At 49.8% G+C, this 20,799-nt stretch overlaps 1 protein-coding gene across 6 annotated transcripts in view; it reads right to left on the reverse strand.

Annotated features, from left to right (window-relative positions):
* Positions 1-1,020: 1,020 nt before the first annotated feature.
* Positions 1,021-20,799, reverse strand: part of CCDC136 (coiled-coil domain containing 136) — a 55,376-nt gene continuing 35,597 nt past the window's right edge. For 4 of the 6 annotated variants that reach the window (XM_079992770.1, XM_079992768.1, XM_079992766.1 and 1 more), the window contains 5 exons: positions 17,551-17,668; positions 15,279-15,504; positions 12,423-12,554; positions 7,824-7,967; positions 1,021-2,528 (listed from right to left, as the gene is read on the reverse strand). In XM_079992770.1, the coding sequence (XP_079848896.1) occupies positions 2,421-2,528; positions 7,824-7,967; positions 12,423-12,554; positions 15,279-15,504; positions 17,551-17,668 (728 nt within the window). In that variant the 3' untranslated portion in view covers positions 1,021-2,420. Of the gene's footprint in view, positions 2,529-6,121; positions 6,240-7,823; positions 7,968-12,422; positions 12,555-15,278; positions 15,505-17,550; positions 17,669-20,799 lie in introns of all 6 variants that reach the window. The other 2 variants (XM_079992767.1, XM_079992769.1) reach the window with 2 other exon arrangements.

Genomic DNA, 20,799 nt, shown 5'->3' on the forward strand with positions numbered 1-20,799 from the left:
GAATTGCAAGTAGAGAGGTCCAGTTGGAGCGCTCGCAGGCCAGTGATTCCCAGTTGTCGGTGTTCATACTACATTTTTTTTAGATTTGCCTTGAGACAGTCTTTAAACCTCTTTTGTTGACCACCAGCATTACGCTTTCAATTTTTAAGTTCGGAATAGAGTAGATGCTTTGGAAGATGATCAACAGGCATCCGCACAACATGACCAGTCCAACAAAGTTGCTGTTGAAGAATCATTGCTTCAACATTGGTGATCTTTGCTTCTTCCAATACACTGATATTAGTTTGCCTGTTTTCCCAAGTGATGTGTAAAAATTTTCGGAGACACCGTTGATGGAATCTTTCAAGGAGTTGGAGATTGTGTTTATAAGTGGCCCATGTACGCCTAAACCCTGCCTTCGGGGATCACACTTTGCTTTGTCTTTATTCTTTATGAGGGAAAATATCGGAACACCGTTCAATGTGGACAAGCCAGGTTGAATTGCGTATTGTCTTAAGAAACTCACACGAGTTTGCAACTAGTTTTCTGCTGTGTAAAGGGGAATGGACTCTGCTAAGTAAAGGAACTTGCTAGCGCAAGTTGGGAAGGATATTAATAAACAATATATCCTCTCCTGGGCCATGGGTGGAGCTGTGGGTTAAACCACAGAGGCTAGGGCTTGCCGATCAGAAGGTCAGCAGTTCAAATCCCTGCAACGGGGTGAGATCCTGTTGCTTGGTCCCTGCTCCTGCCCACAGCAGTTCGAAAGCACGTCAAAGTGCAAGTAGATAAATAAGTACCGCTCCGGCGGGAAGGTAAACGGCGTTTCTGTGCGCTGCTCTGGTTCGCCAGAAGCGGCTTAGTCATGCTGGACACATGACCCGGAAGCTGTACGCCGGCTCCCTCGGCCAATAAAGCGAGATGAGCGCCACAACCCCAGAGTCGGCCACAACTGGTCAGGGGTCCCTTTACCTTTATATCCTTTCCTGCCACCCTGAACATTCCCACACTGCCTTCACACGGAATAACGTAACCAGGACAGAACAGAGCCAAGCCTCATGTATTTAGAAATGTCTTTTTTTCCCCATTTCCTTTCTTTTTACTGAGTTACAACATAGAACAAAGACGAAAGAGAAAGATCTGCAGACGGTCTCCAGCGGCTTTTCGGGGGTGGCCCCTTTCTCGGACGGAAGTCGGGAGCAGAGCTCGACGAACGAGATGCGGAACAGGTGAGGAGGGGGCGGCGGACCGTGAGGTGACGGAGGACGGGTGTCCACGAAACATGCAGGGCAAGGATTTGGCGCCCCGGATCCTGGAGGGCTGCGCTACAGTCCACATGCCGTGGCTCCCTCACCCTTTGCTACCTGGGTGGGGCCTCAATTGCTGGAAGCACTGTCGGACGAGGACAGTCCCGGGGGATCCAAACAGGCCTTAAGGGACTTTTCTGCATCCTAGTGGTCCCCAAACCATCATACCTGCATCGAAAGTGCAAAGAGGGACACACACACACATATACACACACACAAACTCTGTGAGCGTTCCTAGGGCCAGGAGGAAATGGTGCGCAGCTGTGGGATGAGACCACGATGGAGAAAGAGGAGGGGGACGGAGCTAGGGGTGGAATGCATAGACTCAGGATCCGGCCCGGGTTGGGGATAAGCGAGAAAGGTTATCACTGATGGAGCGGAGGACGAAAGAAATTCACAGGTCGATCCGTTCTGCTCCGGGCCCCTCTGGAAGTCGCTTCCCATTCACAGTGTGTCGAAACAGACTTTAAATATTGCCTAGAGGAAATTGCCCCCCTCTCAGCTCCCCACACCTCTTCATCCTGACCCTGGTTGCAAACTTTTCTTGCTGGGAAAGCGCATCAGGTCCCTTCCGGTTATTGCAGATTTCAGCCACCCAGAGGGCAGGTATTGCTCTCAGTTGCTCCCTTGGACTGGCACAGAAGAGCCGGGGGGGGGGGTAAAAGAGGGGAGAGGTACCATGAGGTCCCCAGGTCCTGCTTTTTCCAGGGGGGGCCACCAGGAGGTGAGGCGGACTCATAATCGCCATCTCTCTTCCCTCCCAGCCAACGCCTGGGCTCCTCCAGGTTGGGACCACTGATGGGGAGACCGAGGACTGCGCCCCAGAAGTCCCTGGCGGCAGGGGAGGGGGCAGGGCAGGTGGGAAGCTGGAAGCCCATTTGCAAGACCCCCCCCTCCAAAAAAACCCCGCCTTGGCTCATCCTCAGCAGAAGCAGGGAAGGGAGGGGAATGGATAACTGATGATGGGTGAAGGTTCGCTGATGGCGAGACCGGCCTTCCGAGCAGCGGTTGGGTTAATGGGGGGCGGTGTGGGGGGGGGACAGGTGCTCAGTCCTCACAGAGTTGGGGTGGGGAGGGGTACGTGGCGCAAGGGGCCCCCTCTTCGAGGGGCGGGTGTCCAGGTGTGCAGGCTCCTTAGGGCAGCGTCCAGCTGCTGGTGTATCTCTTTACGCAGGGATAGAGGAGGAGGCCCCCGGCAAGGACGGCAAAGAGAGCGAGGGGCTTTATCCCTCCAGCTGGGACCTGCAGGGGGGGAAGAGAAGGAGAAGGGGGGGTCAGCGACGGAGCCTTAAAACCCACCCGCCTCGCTCCAACCCCGCTCCATGCACTAGGGTTAATTGAACCACACGGACATCCGCAGGCGTGCATCGCAACCTGTGCTTTCGGCACGCGGTGGGGCGGGGGGCCCGTGTTTGAATCCCGCTTGCTGGTCGGCTGCCGTGAGAGAAGGGTGCTGGACTAAAGGGCCATTGGATTGATCCTGTAGCCTTTTACATTCTTATGAAGATGATTCCTAGGAAGGCTGGTAGCTCAGCTATCTATCTATCTATCTATCTATCTATCTATCATCTATCTATCTATTTCTGAGCTGGTAGCTCAGCCATTTATCTATCTATCTATCTATCTATTTATTTCTGATCTGGCCGCGCAGTCATTTATTTATTTATCTATCTATCTATATATTTATTTAGGGACGTGGGTGGCGCTGTGGGTTAAACCACAGAGCCTAGGAGTTGCCGATTAGAAGGTCAGCAGTTCGAATCCCCGTGACGGGGTGAGCTCCCGTTGCTCGGTCCCTGCTCCTGCCAACCTAGCAGTTCGAAAGCACATCAAAGTGCAAGTAGATAAATAGGTACCACTCTGGCGGGAAGGTAAATGGCGTTTCCGTGCGCTGCTCTGGTTCGCCAGAAGCGGCTTAGTCATGCTGGCCACATGACCCGGAAGCTGTACGCCGGCTCCCTCGGCCAATAAAGCAAGAGGAGCTCCGCAACCCCAGAGTCGTCCGCAACTGGACCTAACGGTCAGGGGGTCCCTTTCCCCTTTACATATTTATTTATTTCTGAGCTGGTAGCTCAGTCATTTATTTATTTATCTATTTATTTATTTCTGAGCTGGTAGCTCATTTATTTATTTATTTATTTATTTATTTCTGAGCTGGTAGCTCAGACATCTATCTATCTATCTATCTATCTATCTATCTATCTATCTATCTATTTCTGAGCTGGTAGGTTATTTATTTATTTAGTAAATGTATTAGTCACCCTATTTTTTTTATTTTTTTTGCCAGGGCAACTCAAAGCGACTTACAAAAAGAAAAGAACAAAAAGACATGCATGAAAACCAGGTGGGAGAAATACAGCGGTGCCTCGCAAGACGAAAATAATCCATTCCGCGAGTCTCTTCGTCTAGCGGTTTTTTCGTCTTGCGAAGCAAGCCCATTGACGGATTAGCGGATTAGCGCTATTTAGCGGTTTAGCGGCTTTTAGCGGCTTAGCGGATAAGCGGATAAGCGGCTTAGAAAAAGGGGGGGAGGGGAAAAAACCGCAGGAACTCGCAAGACATTTTTCTCTTGTGAAGCAAGCCCATAGGAAATTCGTTTTGCGAAGCACCTCCAAAACGGAAAACCCTTTCATCTAGCGAGTTTTCCGTCTTGCGAGGCATTCGTCTTGCAGGGCACCACTGTACGTTAAAACACCCTCCCTTATTCTGGAAAGCCATCAGTAGTTACAAGCTGGTATAGCTCAGTCGGTAGCTATGCCAGTTTTGTGGATTCGAGACCCGCATTGGCTAAAAGATTCCTGCATGGCAGGGGGTTGAACTAGATGACCCTCGTTGGTCCCAACTCTATGATTCTGTCAAAAGCCAGAGAAAGGCCTGGTTGAAGAGGAATGTTTTTGACTGCTGGGAGCTGCCCAGAGTGGCTGGGGAAACCCAGTCAGATGGACGGCATATAAATAAATACAGTGCTACCTCGGGTTACATACACTTCAGGTTACAGACTCCGCTAACCCAGAAATAGTGCTTCAGGTTAAGAACTTTGCTTCAGGATGAGAACAGAAATCGGGCTCTGGCAGCGAGGCGGCAGCAGGAGGCCCCATTCGCTAAAGTGGTGCTTCAGGTTAAGAACAGTTTCAGGTTAAGAATGGACCTCCGGAACGAATTAAGTACTTAACCTGAGGTACCACTGTAAAGTGTTGTTTTTGTTAATTGAATTTATATACCACCCTACATCTGGGGGGTGAGTGGGTCTCAGGGCGGTTCACAGAATAAAATCAAGATATTAAACCACAAAATACCTAATAAAAATAAAAACAGCAACCCAATACGCCCCCCAAAATATATATATATATTAAAAGGGCATAGGATGTAAATTGAATCAACCAAATGAGGGACGTTTTCGCCTAGTTAATATTATTATTATTGTCGTCGTTATGCCTAAATGAAGGTGCCAGGGGAGCCTCTCCTGGGGAGAGCATTCCACAAACGGAGCCACTGAAGAAAAGGCCCTGTTAGAATCACAGAATCGTAGCGTTGGAAGGGACAGTGAGGATCCAGTCCAACACCAAGCACTGCAGGACTATGCAGCTGCCCCATAAGGGAATCGAACCTGCAACCTTGGCGCGATCAGAACCACGCTCTAACCAACTGAGCTATCTTGTGTTGCCACCCTCTGGGCCTCTCGTGATGGAGGCAGGTGAAGATGAGCCTCAGAGGGCGGTCTCAGGGTCCAGGTCACTTCATAAGGTTGGAGGCAGTCCTTGAGGCATTGCGGTCCTGGCATTATATGCTCAAACCGGTGAGCAACCTGGCTGCTGGGTTTTACAAAGGGAGGTTGTAGGGAGCGCCTCTTAACCCTTCCAGATGTTTCTGCCCTAGAGCCAGGGCCGGATTTCGGTTTGATAAGGCCCTAAGCTACTGAATTTAATGGGGTCCTTTCTATGTCCAGCTGCCCTTTGTCAGCAACAAATGGTCGCAGTTTTTTTGTGTTGAATATATGCTAGATTGTAATTTATAGACCTAATAGGTATCTAAAGCCATTTGCACATAACAAAATATGTATTTTATCAAAGTAATATTTTGGGACACTGTGGTCTAAACCACCGAGCCTCTTAGGCTTGCCGATCAGAAGGTCGGCGGTTCGAATCCCCATGACGGGGTGAGCTTCCGTTGCTCTGTCCTTGCTCCTGCCAACCTAGCAGTTCGAAAGCACGTCAAAGTGCAAGTAGATAAATAGGTACTGCTCTGGCGGGAAGGTAAACGGCGTTTCCGTGCTCTGCTCTGGTTCGCCAGAAGCGGCTTAGTCCTGCTGGCCACATGACCCGGAAGCTGTACGCCGGCTCCCTCGGCCAATAAAGCGAGATGAGGGCCACAACCCCAGAATTGGCCATGACTGGACCTAATGGTCAGGGGTCCCTTTACCTTTACCTAACCTCCTTTGGGGTAGGTTTGTGGGTTTGGCAGAAGGAGACTGGATCTGCCCACTGCCTAGAGCTCCCGTCAGCCCCAGGAGGAAAACCTCTGGAAAGGTGTCCCTAACCCAAAGTCTATTTTTTAAAAAATAGGAATTGGTTTGTTCCTGCTCTGCCTCACCGGAGGAGGAAATGCAAGCATGGGGAGATGATTTGTTGTGAAGGGGGAACAGGGTGTGTGGCAGGCGATGGGTTGGGGAAGGAGGCGAGGGGGGGTGCAGGGCAGGTGCATGGGTGTGACTGCAAGGGGGGGGGACGAGAACGACAAAGCAACCAAATGTTGGGGACGGGGAATGTGTGTCCTTGCTTCATGCAGGAGACGCAAGCCAAGCACAGCGTAGCAGACCAAGCGGATGATACCAGTACCTGATTCGGGGCGTTAGGAAGACATCTCAGCCCGCCAGCACCATAGCAGGGCTACTATGATAACCAGTCCTATGAGAGGGAGGGAGATGATGGCGGGAGGCTCGGGTGCGTGGGGGACCTGTGGGGTTCCGGGGGGCGGTGTGGGGAGGGAGAGCGTGGGATGGAGGGCGGAGGGGACGCCACAAACACCACGGAGGGGAGATGAGCCGAGGCAGGGGACGAGAGAAAGAGAGAGAGGAGAGAGAGAGAAAGAAAGAAGTTAGGCCACAGGGTGTCTCGGCTGCCCGTGTGGGACAGGGGTCTGAAATTTCGGGCCCGGATCCTGCTTCAGAGCCACCTGCGTGCCATGACTCTGCACCGAAAAATCTGGGGGTCTGGGAAGGAGCTGGCTACACAGAATTCCTACCACCCACCGGGAAAGGGGAATGCTCAGAATTGAGATTGTGCTGGAATTGGAGTCAGTCAATGTGTGTGTGTGTGTGTGTGTTTAAAAAAGCAACCACACGAGACGTTGTGCAGGAATTGCTGTGTCTCTCGAACCCTGTTGTCTGGCGTTTGTGGGCACAGCACCCCCAAAAGTGCCCCGGCGACTGATCCCCACGTGGTATCTGGCGCTGCTATACGTGCCACGTGATACCTGTTCCGCATTTGTAAGAAATCAATCTTTCTGTGCGACGCCACCTACGCTTTCAAACTCCCTGCCCAATGACACCAGGCAGGTGCCTTCCCTGTATATTTCTCAGCGCCTGCTAAAAACATTTCTGTTTGGTCAAGCCTACCCAGACGCGGGTGGCGCTGTGGGTTAAACCATAGAGCCTAGGGCTTGCCAATCAGAAGGTCGGCGGTTTGAATCCCCACGACGATGGAGTGAGCTCCCGTTGCTCGGTTCCTGCTCCTGCCAACCTAGCAGTTCGAAAGCACACCAGTGCAAGTAGATAAATAGGTACCGCTCTGGCGGGAAGGTAAACAGTGTTTCCAAGTGCTGCTCTGGTTCACCAGAAGCGGCTTAGTCATGCTGGCCACATGATCCGGAAGCTGGACGCCGGCTCCTTCGGCCAATAAAGCGAGATGAGTGCCGCAACCCCAGAGTTGGCCACGACTGGACCTAATGGTCAGGGGTCCCTTTACCTTTACCCAGACATGCAGAACGCGGATGTGCGATTTAACCTGCCTTCAATTTCTTGCTGGTTTTACCTCTTGAACATTTCAAAGAATTGCTGTTACCGCTAATTTTATTTTTCCCTTCTCTTTGTAAACCGCATTGAAGTATGTCTCTCCTCACCCCCACCCCCAATCAAACGGTGCATAAATTTATTTATGAAATAAACAAATAAAATGATTAATATGTCCCTTTGGAGACACTGAGGCGGCTGGTTGTTAAAAGCCTGTCTGGAGAGGACAGCTGCATTTCGGAAATGTTTTGCACCCAAATTCAAACTTGAAGCAAATTTCCCGTTATTATCTGATTCATGCTGTACTTGTGGTGTTCATGCTATTGCTGTTTGTTGCTTGTAAGCCGCTTTGGGATTCGTTTGAAAGGAAAGAGGCATAGAAATGAAATCAGTCAATCAATCAATTAATCAATCAATCACCCCTACTTAAGGGAAAGGGTTGCTCCAGCCCGCAGCTCCCCACTGGACCGAGCAGAGCAACCCACGACACACACACACACACACATGCCCAAACGCCTCTGAGGATTTACCCGTCCTCCGATGGGGATGGTGCCGTTAAGTCTCTCAATCTCTTCCTTGCACATCCGCAATTCCTCGTGCAGCTGCTCCCGTTCGTTCTGGCTGAGCCAACACTTACTCTCCATCTCTCGCAGGATGTCCTGGGTTTGGTCGTGCTGCCAGAGAAGAAGGAAGAGCAGAGCGTCAGCGGACAAGCCGGGCATCCCTTCGCGTATCTTTCCGAGGCATAGGGTCTTAGTGGGATCCAGGAGCAACTGGTGGGACTGGATAGGGCAGGAGGCACGGAGGCCAACAGCAGGTGGCGCCAGAGCCACTGGCTGGGCACAATGCGGTGGTCAGGTGGGATTGCCATGAGGAATTATGAAAAATGGAGCAAGCCGTTGTGTCAGCGATGAAAGCATTGCTTGAGTGGGATTGAATCATTGACAATAATTTCTGATCAAATCCCACAAGCCTCTGCTTCTCTGCCCCATTTTCTCTACTGCCCATTTTCTCTGCCTGACAGGCAAGTATAAGCATTCTAAAACACAGACCAATTGCTTCACCGGGCATCCTCAGTACATAAGATAAGGAGGTAGCCTTGATGTAGATTTTGTTAATCTTTAGGTAGATCTTAAGGGCCAGGAAGAGAATTCACAAGGAGATGGTAAATATTACCTTTTATTTCCTTGCCTGTCCTTTCCTTTCCTGTTTACCGCCTGTCTATGACCTCCAGGGTTTGCTAAATGCCTTCCTCCTTGGTTGCTCTTTTATTTAGCCTGAACATGTACGCATGCTCAGATTAGTTCTTTGTAGTTAAAAGGATTTCTCTGATCTAACTTTGTCCCATGTGGTTTTTTCGAAATGCTCAGGGGAAATCTAACAAGCGCTTGTTAAAAGTTCTTTTGTTAATAAAAGGGATCTGGGCCAGGATGTGACAGATTATTATTGGCACTTCCTCCCAGAGTCTTGCTGGCCAAGCCCCGTGTGCATTTTATTAATCAGGGTCCAATCCTTCCTTTGCCTTCGGAACGCAACAGCACAGCCAGTTGATTCTTGTTTCGTCCCTGTCCTTTTCCCCTTTGCTAAGTTTGGCAGACAGAAGTCCTGGAGTGAAGAAGGAGGGGAAATCTGACAGGCAGGGCTACCCCGCTGGATGGGTGGTCAAAAATAAGGCAGGCAGGTCGAGGCCGGATTGAGGTTGGTGGGGCAGTTGCCCATATGGGACCAGGCTCTGCAGACGCAACCCCTCAGATTCAGGTGTACAGTTACCGTAGTGGGGGGGGGGGTGTCTTAATAATAATAACTTCTATTTATACCCCGCCCTCCCTGGCCAGAGCCGGGCTCAGGGCTGCTAACACCAATAAAATCACAGTAAAAACATAATAGGTGAAAAAGAGGGGTGGGACCAATTTAAAATACAGGTTAAAATGCAGCCTCATTTTAAAAGTAGCCCATAGAACAAAACCGTAAGGGGAGGGGAAACATAAGGGTCAGACTGAGTCCAAACCAAAGGCCAGGCAGAACAGCTCTGTCTTGCAGGCCCTGAGGAAAGATGTCAAGTCCTGCAGGGCCCTAGTCTCTTGGGACAGAGCGTTCCACCAAGTCGGGGCCAGTACTGAAAAGGCCCTGGCCCTAGTCGAGACCAATCTAACCTCCTTGAGGCTCGGGACCTCCAAAGTGTTGTCATTTGTGGACCTTGAGGTCCGCCGCGGAACATACCAGGAGAGGCGGTCCTGTAGGTACGAAGGTCCCAGGTCGTATAGGGCTTAAAACCAGCACCTTAAACCTGATCCTGTACTCCACCGGGAGCCAGTGCAGTTGGTAAAGCACTGGATGAATGTGATCCCGCGGCGAGGACCCCGTAAGGAGCCTCGCCGCAGCATTCTGCACCCGCTGGAGTTTCTGGGTTGGTCTCAAGCGCAGCCCCGCATGGTGTGTGACGCAGCAGCAAAAAAAGCTAACACTATTCTAGGCTGTGTCAACAAAAGTAACGTGTGCAGATCAAGAGATGTTTAGCCTGGAAAAGAGAAGACTGAGAGGAGATATGAGAGCCATCTTCAAATATCTCATGGAAGAGGGAACAAGCTTGTTTTCTCCAGCTCTGCAGGGAAAGACTTGAATCGGTGGCTTCCAAGTTACAAGGAAGGAGATTCCAACTCAACATTAGGAAGGATTTTCTGATAGCCAGAGCTGTTTGACAGTAGAATGGAGTCCCTTATGAGGCGATGGACCCTCTTTCACTGGAGGTTTTTAAGCAGAGGTTGGGCGGCCAACTGTCTTGTACGAGATTCCTGCATTGCAGGACCTCGGGGTCCCTTCCAACTCCACATTTCTACGATTCTACAATTGTGCCACAAATCCACTTCCCTTCAGACTGATGGCAGTAAGGAAAGTGATGGGAGATGCTGGAAATGTAAGGAAAAAGAAGGAACCCTTCACCACATGTGGTGGACGTGCCCCAAGGTAAAAGACTTCTGGGAAAGGATTTAGAATGAACTGAAAAAAGTGTTGAAAAGCACATTTATTAAGAAACCAGAAGCCTTTTTACTTGGTATAGTGGGGGGGGGGAGTGAAATCCCCAAAAAGGATGTTACTTTTTTTCTGCATGCCACAACAGCTACGAGAATATTACTAGCAAAGAATTGGAAGAAACAAGATTTACCAACTATTGAAGAATGGCGGATGAAGATGATGGACTATATGGAACTTGCCGAACTGACTGGGAGACTCCGAGACCAGAGAGAAGAGATGGTGGAAGAAGTTTAAAGAATATTTGAAAAAACATTTTAATATTTAAATCTTAGAATAGCTTTGGGAGTGGATATAGGCTGTAGGGTTAGAAATAGAAGGTAGTTTATTTTAAAACGGTATTATTTGTAAGAGATAAATTGTGAAGATTTTTATGGCAAAAGTAAGTGTGATTAAAAAATGGTTAAAAATTATGATATATATAAACTGCTAAAGATGAGGTAAAATGAAAATCAGATAGGGGAGATTTGGGGAAGCTCACCTAACAATGTTTAGAAAAAATAAGGATAAGACAGGAATTTGTTTGTATTGATTGTTTTTCTGTCTATGTTGTTTATTTATGTTATAAAATGAATTTAAAAATTGGGGGGGGAGTGAGGGGGGAGCACACAGGTAAGTGTGGACTGGCCCTTGCTTTGACATCACGTCATCTAGCTTCCCTGGAATGAATACCCATTAAATAGCCAACCATCATCTAATCTCCCTGCAAGCGATTCAGTTTGCAGACCACCCTGAGAGCAGCCTGTGAGTTATATAAACTTCTCCAAAGAATATCTATATTAATAAATGTATACAATATTGTGAGGCCAGTCCGCGGCTGGGCTGGACTTTGCAGCTGGCAGGTAAAAACTTACCGTATTTTTCGCTCCATAAGATGCACTTTTTTCTTCCTAAAAAGTAAGGGGAAATGTCTGTGCGTCTTATGGAGCAAATGCGTGGTCCCTGGAGCCAATTGCCCAGGGGCGAAAAGCAGATCATGTTGGTTTTTTTTTTTTTAAAAAAAAAAAAGAGGGAAGAGGGTGTTGAAACAAAGCCGCTGATTGTTTGCCAATTGGGGAGAGAGGATAAGGGACGCTAGAGATAAAGGAGGCTGCCTGGGAGTGGGGAGGTAAAGACAGCAAACTTGCAAAGGGGGGGAAACAGGAAGACTAAAGCAATGAGGAGAGAAATTAGAAGAAAAGGAGGAGCAAAAAACTGCTCCCGCTAACAAAAAGACACTAAGGCGAACAAGAGGGAAGGGGGTGTTGAAAGGAAACAGCTGATTGGTGGGATCGGAAGAGAGATAAGGGACCCTAGTGGAGGCTGCCTGGGAGGGGGGAGGTAAAAGCCCATGGATCCTCAGGATTTTTGCATTGGGTCACCCCAAATTCACCATCAGATCACATACCATGTCCATGGCTATAGCCTGCACCAAAAAAACATGCACCCACTGTTTCATGGGGCTGCAGTGGCGCAAAAACGTGGTTACAAAGCACGGATCCATGTGGATGCTTTGTTGTTGTTGTTGTTTAGTCGTTTAGTCGTGTCCAACTCTTCGTGACCCCATGGACCAGAGCACGCCAGGCCCTCCTGTCTTCCACTGCCTCCCGCAGTTTGGTCAGACTCATGTTTGTAGCTTCGAGAACACTGTCCAAACATCTCATCCTCTGTTGTCCCCTTCTCCTTGTGCCCTCCATCTTTCCCAACATCAGGGTCTTTTCCAGGGAGTCTTCTCTTCTCATGAGGTGGCCAAAGTATTGGAGCCTCAGCTTCACGATCTGTCCTTCCATGTCGTGGATTCTTGGGCTACCCAAAACTCAGCATCAAATCACATGTCTGTGGCCACAGCATGAACTACAAAAATCATACATCCACTGTTTCATTCAGAATATTTTTTTTTCTTGTCTTCCTCCTCTAAAAACTAGGTGCGTCTTATGGAAATAATAACTTGGCTACCAAGCCCAGATGCCTGCATTTTGCATGCATATTTTACTGGACCCTTTACAACCACCCTGTAAGGTAGGCTGCCCTGGTGCTTTCTGTACTGCTAATGCAGAGCTGAAGCACATGGATTTCCCACCAAACTCCTGATCAGCACCTGTTCCATACATCATGCCTACCTCACTTTCCTCTTCCCTCCCTGCTCTTGCCACCACTCCCACCTTCCGCTCTTCCGCTCTCCTTGCCCACTCCGGGAGGTTGAGATGGTCCTTGTCTTCCGTCCTGCGCTGGCTGCGTGGAGCTTGGTCACTCTGCCAGGGCAAGAAGAGGGGCACAGAGGGTAAGAGGGTCAAGCTGTGCCCAACATCTAAAAACTCAGTGCCTTGTTGTTTCTGACCTGCAGGGAGGGTTACCGGCCTTCTCTAGGCTCTAGGGGAGCCTTCCTGAAAGTGTCCAGAAAATGGTGTTGGGGGATGAGTGTTCAGACCCCTGGGCTCTCACTTGTGGGGTGCCTCAGGGTTCGGTCCTCTCCCCCATGCTTTTTAACATCTATATGAAGCCGCTGGGAGAGATCATCAGGGGGTTTGGGCTGGGTGTCCATCAGTATGTGGATGATACCCAGTTCTACCTCTCTTTTAAATCAGAACCAGTGAAGGCCCTCCAACTGGAGGCGGTTGGAGGATGGATGGCGGCTAGCAGATTGAGATTGAATCCTGACAAGACAGAAGTACTGTTTTGGGGGGACAGGGGGCAGGCAGGTGTGGAGGACTCCCTGGTCCTGAATGGGGTAACTGTGCCCCTGAAGGACCAGGTGCACAGCTGTCCATGGAGGCACAGGTCAATTCTGTGTCCAGGGCGGCTGTCTACCAGCTCCATCTGGTACGCAGGATGAGACCCTTCCTGCCTGCGGACTGTCTTGCCAGAGTGGTGCATGCTCTGGTTATCTCCCGCTTGGATTACTGCAATGCACTCTACGTGGGGCTACCTTTGAAGGTGACCCGGAAAGTGCAATTAATCCAGAATGCGGCAGCTAGACTGGTGATTAGGAGTGGCCGTCGAGGCCATATAACACCGATCCTGAGAGATCTTTATTGGCTCCCAGTGTTGGTGCTGACCTTGAAAGCCCTAAACAGCCTCTGTCCAGTATACCTGAAGGAGCGTCTCCACCCCCATTGTTCTGCCCGGACACTGAGGTCCAGCTCCGAGGGCCTTCTGGCGGTTCCCTCACTGCAAGAAGTGAGGTTACAGGGAACCAGGCAGAGGGCCTTCTTGGTGGTGTCGCCCGCCCTGTGGAATGCCCTCCCACCAGATGTGAAGGAAATAAGCAGCTATCCTATCTTTAAAAGATATCTGAAGGCAGCCCTGTTTAGGGAAGTTTTTAATATTTAATGCTGTTCTGTTTTTAATACTTGATTGGGAGCCGCCCAGAGTGGCTGGGGAAACTCAGCCAGATGGGCAGGATATATATAAATTATTATTATTATTATTATTAGGCTGCAGATCGCATCAGTCCCAGGTGGCGAGGCCAGCTGGAAATATCTGAAATATCTGGAAAACCCCTGATTGGAGGAGGCAGCTTTTTCTGGCTACCTTAAGAATGTAGAAGAGCTCTTTTTCTTCTTTAATATTTTTCGCTCTATAACACGCACCAGACCATAACACGCACGTAGTTTTTAGAGGAGGAAAACAAGAAAAAAAATATTCTAAACGAAATAGTGGATATATGATTTTTGTGGTTCATGCTGTGGCCACAGACATGTGATCTGACAGTGAGTTTGGAGTAGCCCAATGCAAAAATCCTGAGGATCCATGTGGATCCATGCTTTGTAACCATGGAGGAGGGAAGGAAGGGGAACCATGGATCCTCTGCTCACGACTGCAGCAGATCCCCCCGCCACCCGCAGGCATTCGCTCCATAACACGCACAGACATTTCCCCTTACTTTCTAGGAGGAAAAAAGTGAGTGTTATGGTGCAAAAAATACGGTAATTATACATTATACATGTATAATTTATTATTAGAATGGGAGTTAAAGGATGAAGAAGTAAAAGAAGTTATGACTAAATGGGCATGCGATACAGGTTATGCAATTCGGCTGGACCAATGGGAGAAATGATGGAAATGTGATATTAAATTTACCCCCATGTTACACAATCAGAGGAAATGTGATGAAAATGGTGTACCAATGGCACTTAACTCCGGGGAAATTGGCTAAATTGTTACAATAATCCTGCCAATGTTCTTATCTGTTTACAATTTATCTGTAAATATTCAGTAAACCATTTCCATTCTTTTCTTAAAGAAACGTTTGCTCTCTTGATTTCTTATTCTTCCGGTAAGTTTCGCCATTTCTGTATAAGTTTTTCTTTCCGTTTTTCCTTTGCTGGGACCTCTACTTATTTCCATTTTTAGGAAAGTAACATTCTTGCCACTGTAGTCGCATACAAGAATAAATTTCTATACAGCTTGGGTAGTTCGGCCCCTATAATTCCCAAAAGGAAAGCTTCTGGGTGTTTTGGCTTTTTTAAAATAAACTTTATTTTAAACATCCTTTTCAATTCATTGTATATCATTTCCCCAGTAAGCTTTGACCTTACTGCAAGACCATCACCATATGCTATAGCCAGCAAGCCCTGGTGATCATCTAATGTTTTTTGGATGGATTTCCCCCCTAAATAGATTTTTTATTCTAGATTTTATTGTTATTTACGCTTTATACCATATTATATGCAGGGTGGTGGGTTTTTTGTAGCATCAATTAACTGTTTTAAATTTGTTGTTAACCGCCCTGAGCCCGGTTTCCTGGGTATAAATAAAAAATTATTATTATTATTATTATTATTATTATTATTATTATTATTATTATTATTATTATCATGGCATCCTCATTCATGTGTCATGTTCTCAACCACCACATTCCTTAACCCTTCGCCAAACGATTCTTCCAGGGTTCCTTGAAAGGGGGCGCACCGTTTAAAAACCTCTCCCCATACCTGCGCCTGGTCCGGATCCGCCTTGTTCTCCTCCCTCCTCACCTGGTAGCGCAGGTCAGCCTCGCTCTCCGGTTTCGACAGCTTCTCCTCCTCGTCTCCCTCGCTGGCTGTGCCCGCCATCTCCACGGACTTGAAGGAGACGCTGCCGCTGGCGTGGGGTGTGGCCCGCCAGTTTATGGACGAGGGGTGGTCCGTGCTCCCCTCGGAGTCCGAGTCGAGGGAGGGAGAGTCGTCCGACTTGCTCCTTGCTCTGTTCGGGGGGAAAGGACTGAAAGAGAGATACAGTGGTACCTCGGGTTACAGACGCTTCAAGTTACAGACACTTCAGGTTACAGACTCCACTAACCCAGAAATAGTACCTCGGGATAAGAACTTTGCTTCAGGATGAGAACAGAATTCTATATATGTGGTGGGAGTGCAAAGAGATGGTGGGATTCTGGGAAAATATCTATATCTGTCTTGGCTTCCTCTTTAGCCGTGTGCAACCTCTCCAGCCGAGAGAGGCTGCGTGGGGCTAAAGAAGCCATAGCCATGTGCAGCCTCTCCCTGCTGGAGGGGCTGCGCGCGGCTATCCCTGAAGCCTTCAGAGCGCAGTGCAAGTTCCCGCTGCGCTCCGCAGGCTTCGGGTTCCTTTTGCTGAAGCCAGGAGAGTCTTGCTCTCCCGGTTTCAGCAAAAGGAACCTGAAGCCGCCAGAACGCAGCGGGAACTCGCGTTGCGCTCCGAAGGCTTCAGGCGGCTTACCCTGAAGCCTGGAGAGCGAGAGGGGTTGGTGCGCACCGACACCTCTCGCTCTCCAGGCTTCAGCGAAAGTAACGCGTAGCCTCTGGAGCGCAGGGGGAGCGCTTCCTCTGCGCTTTGAAGGCTTCGCTTTGCTATCGCTGAAGGCAAGGAGCCTGCATTCACTCCATAGGACGCACACACATTTCCCTTAATTTTTGGAGGCTTCGCTTTGCTATCGCTGAAGGCAAGGAGCCTGCATTCGCTCCATAGGATGCACACACATTTCCCCTTAATTTTTGGAGGGGAAGAAGTGCGTCCTATAGAGCGAAAAATATGGTATGTATGCAACTACGGCAGCAAGGTTATTGATTAGAAGGGCTGAGGAGGGACATTAACTCTTTCCCACTCCCACTTTGCTCCCGGCAAAAAATCCTTGCTTTAAAGCTGATATTTGGAAAGGCAAGAGAGTCAGTGTGGTTTAGTAGACAGCGTGCCGGGTTAGGACACGGGAGACGAGGGTTCAAATCCCCGCTCGGTCATGAAGCTGACTGGGTGGCCTCGGACCGGTCACAGTCTCTCAGCCGAACGTACCTGTCAGAGCTGCCTCTAGGTCCCAGCTCACAGAGGACCAACGCTAGGCTGTCGTTATGTACAAAAGTCTTTATTGAGGTTCAGTTTCCATTTCAAAGCCGTAGCGCGCAGCTCTACGTCTTAAAGCCTAAACCGGCGAAGTACCGTCTGAGTCTCCTCCCCTATGACACCAGTTTAAGATCCTAGCCCTGCTCCACCTTTTACGCTGCTCTCTCCTCCTCTGGGTCCTCCTGCCCGCTGGGGCATTGCCCTTTCTGGACTCTTCCGACGCTGAGTCGCTTAGCTCCTCCCCCTCCCTCCGGCGGGCTTTAGGACCCGGTTCCCAATCCTCATTCTCTGCTGTCCCGTGCTCCTGTACATTTGAACTTGCCTCTCGCGCCAACCCAGTGACCTTCCTCCTGACCGTTACACTACTTCTGTCACTGCTTCCCTCTTCCGGTACACTGGCCGGATCTGACCTCCCCTCTGTTGTCCGACTTTCTGATGGAGGCGTGGTCAGCCCTGCCTTATCTTCTCTCCCTGGTGGGGAATGCACTGGCCCCGATCCTTGGGACTCTTCCCCCCCACTCTGCTCTGGTGGGGAAGCTGGTCCTGATTTCCAACTACTGCTCTGGGAGTCCCTGCTGCCCCCTTGCTCCTGGGGCGTTCCCCTTGGGAACCCCCTACCCCTGGCCACTGGCGCCCCCTTCTGTGAATCTTCCGATTCGCTGGAGAGGCTCATGGAATCCCTCGGTCCACTGTCCTCTTCTCCTACGCTCCCCTCGGATTCCTCCCCCTCGCTCTCCATCTCCTCTCCTCCCTGTGCCTCTGCTCCTGAACCCCTGACAGTACCTCACAAGGTTGTTGTGAGGATCAAGCTGGGAGGGAGGAGCACAAGGGATACCTTGAGCTCCTTGCAGGAAAGGTGGAATACAAACGCAATCGAATAAAAAGTTCCAGGTCCTCGTGGTCCTGCCACAAGTCAGTCGCCGCCACACGCAATCTCGGGACATCGAAACTCACCTGTACTTCAGGGCTTCCAGTCTCTCCAGCTGGTTGACCATGATCTTGTTGCTCTCCTGCAGGATTTGGTACTCGTTGGTCAGTTCCTGGTACTGAATTCTCAGCGTCCGGAGATCCTCTGCAAAACACCGGGATGAAACATCATTAGCCGCAGCCGAGCAGCGCATTGCCAGGAGGATTATTCCATCTGATTCAAGCTTTGGTGGGTAAGATTGCCAAAGTCTTTTTTTCCTGGATGCCCGCCCTCCTTCCACTCCCTTCTTGTTTTTAAAAAGTTTTCTGCCAAATGCGTAAAACAGAATGTGTGCAAATGTTAGGTAAAGGTAAAGGTAAAGGGACCCCTGAGCATTAGGTCCAGTTGCGGACAACTCTCGGGTTGCAGCGCTCATCTCGCTTTATTGGCCCAGGGAGCCGGCGTACAGCTTCTGGGTCGTGTGGCCAGCATGACTAAGCCGCTTCTGGCGAACCAAAGCAGCGCACAGAAACACCGTTTACCTTCCTGCCGGAGCGGTACCTATTTATCCGCTTGCACTTGACATACTTCTTGTGGGATGTAAACACAGGAGCAGTCAATGACAACATTCCTAGAGTGTACATGTTAGAACATGGGGAGGGATGTCTGTCCAGCAAGCAGGTAAACTTCCTGGGGACGGACTTCCTCCGCATGTGACCAGAGGTGGGTGTGGCCTCACCTGTGCAGGTAATGATAAAAGCACAGGGCAGGCAGCCACACTCTCTCTTCTCTCTGCCATCTTCCTTCGATGAGGAACATCTAAGGATGCCCTCTTGGCTCTCAGCCAAGAGAGGACAGTACTATCTTCCTATAATATAGTTTCTAAATGTATGTAACCTTTTTAAGCCTGCCTACCTTCTGGGATCATATTGTGAACAGAACGTGAGTAAACTCTTTTATACTTTTATAAAGACTGTGTCGTGTCGTGTATTTTAAGAGGGAACAAAAAGGGGAAATTACCAGAGTAATTATTATAGAGGTTCTAGCGAACCTGTGCACACGTTACCGTTGCGAACTTAAAGGGGAATGTCTATAAACTCTGCTGATATTTTGGGAACTTGTTAGCACAAGTTGGATAAGGATATAATTAGTCAATATATCCTCTCCTGCACCCCAGAACATTCCCACACTTCTGAACTGCTAGGTTGGCAGGAGCAGGGACCGAGCAACGGGAGCCCACCACATCGCGGGGATTCGAACCACCAACCTTTTGATCAGCAAGCCCAAGAGGCTCAGTGGTTTAGACCACAGCACCACCCACATCCCCTTTCCGCTAACTTAAAAAGGTAAAGGGACCCTTGACCATTAGGTCCAGTCATGGCCGACTCTGGGGTTGCGGCGCTCATCTCGCTTTCTTGGCCGAGGGAGCCGGAGTACAGCTTCCGGGTCATGTGGCCAGCATGACTAAGCTGCTTCTGGCGAACCAGAGCATCGCATGGAAACGCCATTTACCTTCCTGCTGGAGCGGTACCTATTTATCTACTTGCACTTTGATGTGCTTTTGAACTGCTAGGTTGGCAGGAGCAGGGACCAAGCAACAGGAGCTCACCGCGTCGTGGGGATTCAAACCGCCGACCTTCTGATCGGCACGTCCTAGGCTCTGTGGTTTAACCCAAGTTAAATGCACGTAAACTGTGGGCTTTCTGCATTGGGTACCGATTATTTCCCTGCCGGGTCCAAGACCTTTTTCTCATGGTTCTGTGGCTGTGCCTTGCAAAAATCCAATTTCCCGCGCTGAATTGATGCCCGGTTAAGCAAAACCTCTCTTCTGATATTCTGTGCATCCGATAAGATCTGAGTCAGACGGTGAGGCCGAATTTTCGTAAGGCACAGCTATGGAACAACAGGGAAAGCTCGTGGTGAAAGTGAGGGTAAGCCTTACTCGGTGTCAAGGCGGCGAGGCGCACTCCTGCCTCCAGATCCTTTTCCAGTGCTTTGCTCTCATGCGGGTGGCGCTGTGGGTTAAACCACAGAGTCTAGGACACGCCGATCAGAAGGGTGGCGGTTCGAATCCCCGCGACGGGGTGAGCTCCCGTTGCTCGGTCCCTGCTCCTGCCAACCTAGCAGTTCGAAAGCACATCAAAGTGCAAGTAGATAAATAGGTACCGCTTCGGCAGGAAGGTAAACGGCGTTTCTGTGTGCTGCTCTGGTTCGCCAGATGCGGCTTAGTCATGCTGGCCACATGACCCGGAAGCTGTACGCCGGCTCCCTCGGCCAGTAAAGTGAGATGAGTGCCGCAACCCCAGAGTCAGCCACGACTGGACCTAATGGTCAGGGGTCCCTTTACCTTTACCTTTACATTCTGCATGGACTGGTTGCATGGCCACATGTGCAAATGGCTTGAGATACCTATTAGGTCCATCAATTACCATATAGCATCTATTCAACACAAAAAACAGCGACCATTTGTTGTTGACAAAGGACAGCTGGACATAGAAAGGGCCCCGTTTCCTTCAGTAGCTTAGGGCCTCATCGAACCTCAATCTGGCCCTGCTCACAACCATGGTCCTATGCACATTTGCTTGGGGGTCAGCCCTACTGAAGAGCGGGGCACATATTTCTGAGCTCCACTGAAGAGGACCAGGCCACACAAGAGACCAGCTACCTTCAAAGAGGGTCGCGATTCGGCGCTTCTGCGCAAAGTGCAATTTAGCGCTTCTGCGCCTGCACAAGCGCTGAAACCCGGAAGTAACCCATTCCGGTAGGCACCCTATATATAGAAATGAGCAAAGCAGGGATATTTTAGGGAGCAGGGGAGCAGGACCCATGACTTACATCATAGGAGTCTACACAACACAAAACACTGTTGCTGCATGTAAAGGTAAAGGTAAAGGGACCCCTGACCATTAGGTCCAGTTGTGGACGACTCTGGGGTTGCGGCGCTCATCTCGCTTTATTGCCCGAGGGAGCTGGCGTACAGCTTCCGGGTCATGTGGCCAGCATGACTAAGCCGCTTCTGGCAAACCAGAGCAGCACATGGAAACACCGTTTACCTTCTTGCCAGAGCGGTACCTATTTATATACTTGCACTTTGACGTGTTTTCGAGCTGCTAGGTTGGCAGGAGCAGGGACCGAGCAACGGAGCTCACCCCGTCGCGGGGATTCGAACCGCCGACCTTCTGATCGTCAAGCCCTAGGCTCTGTAATTTAACCCACAGCGCCACCCGCGTCCTATTCATATCTTAAATGTGCCCTTAAGACAGGATTTGTGAAGGAGATTTCCCACTTTGACCTTA

Source organism: Podarcis cretensis, assembly GCF_951804945.1.
Source record: "Podarcis cretensis genome assembly, chromosome: 10".
NCBI classification, from domain to species: Eukaryota; Metazoa; Chordata; class Lepidosauria; order Squamata; family Lacertidae; genus Podarcis; species Podarcis cretensis.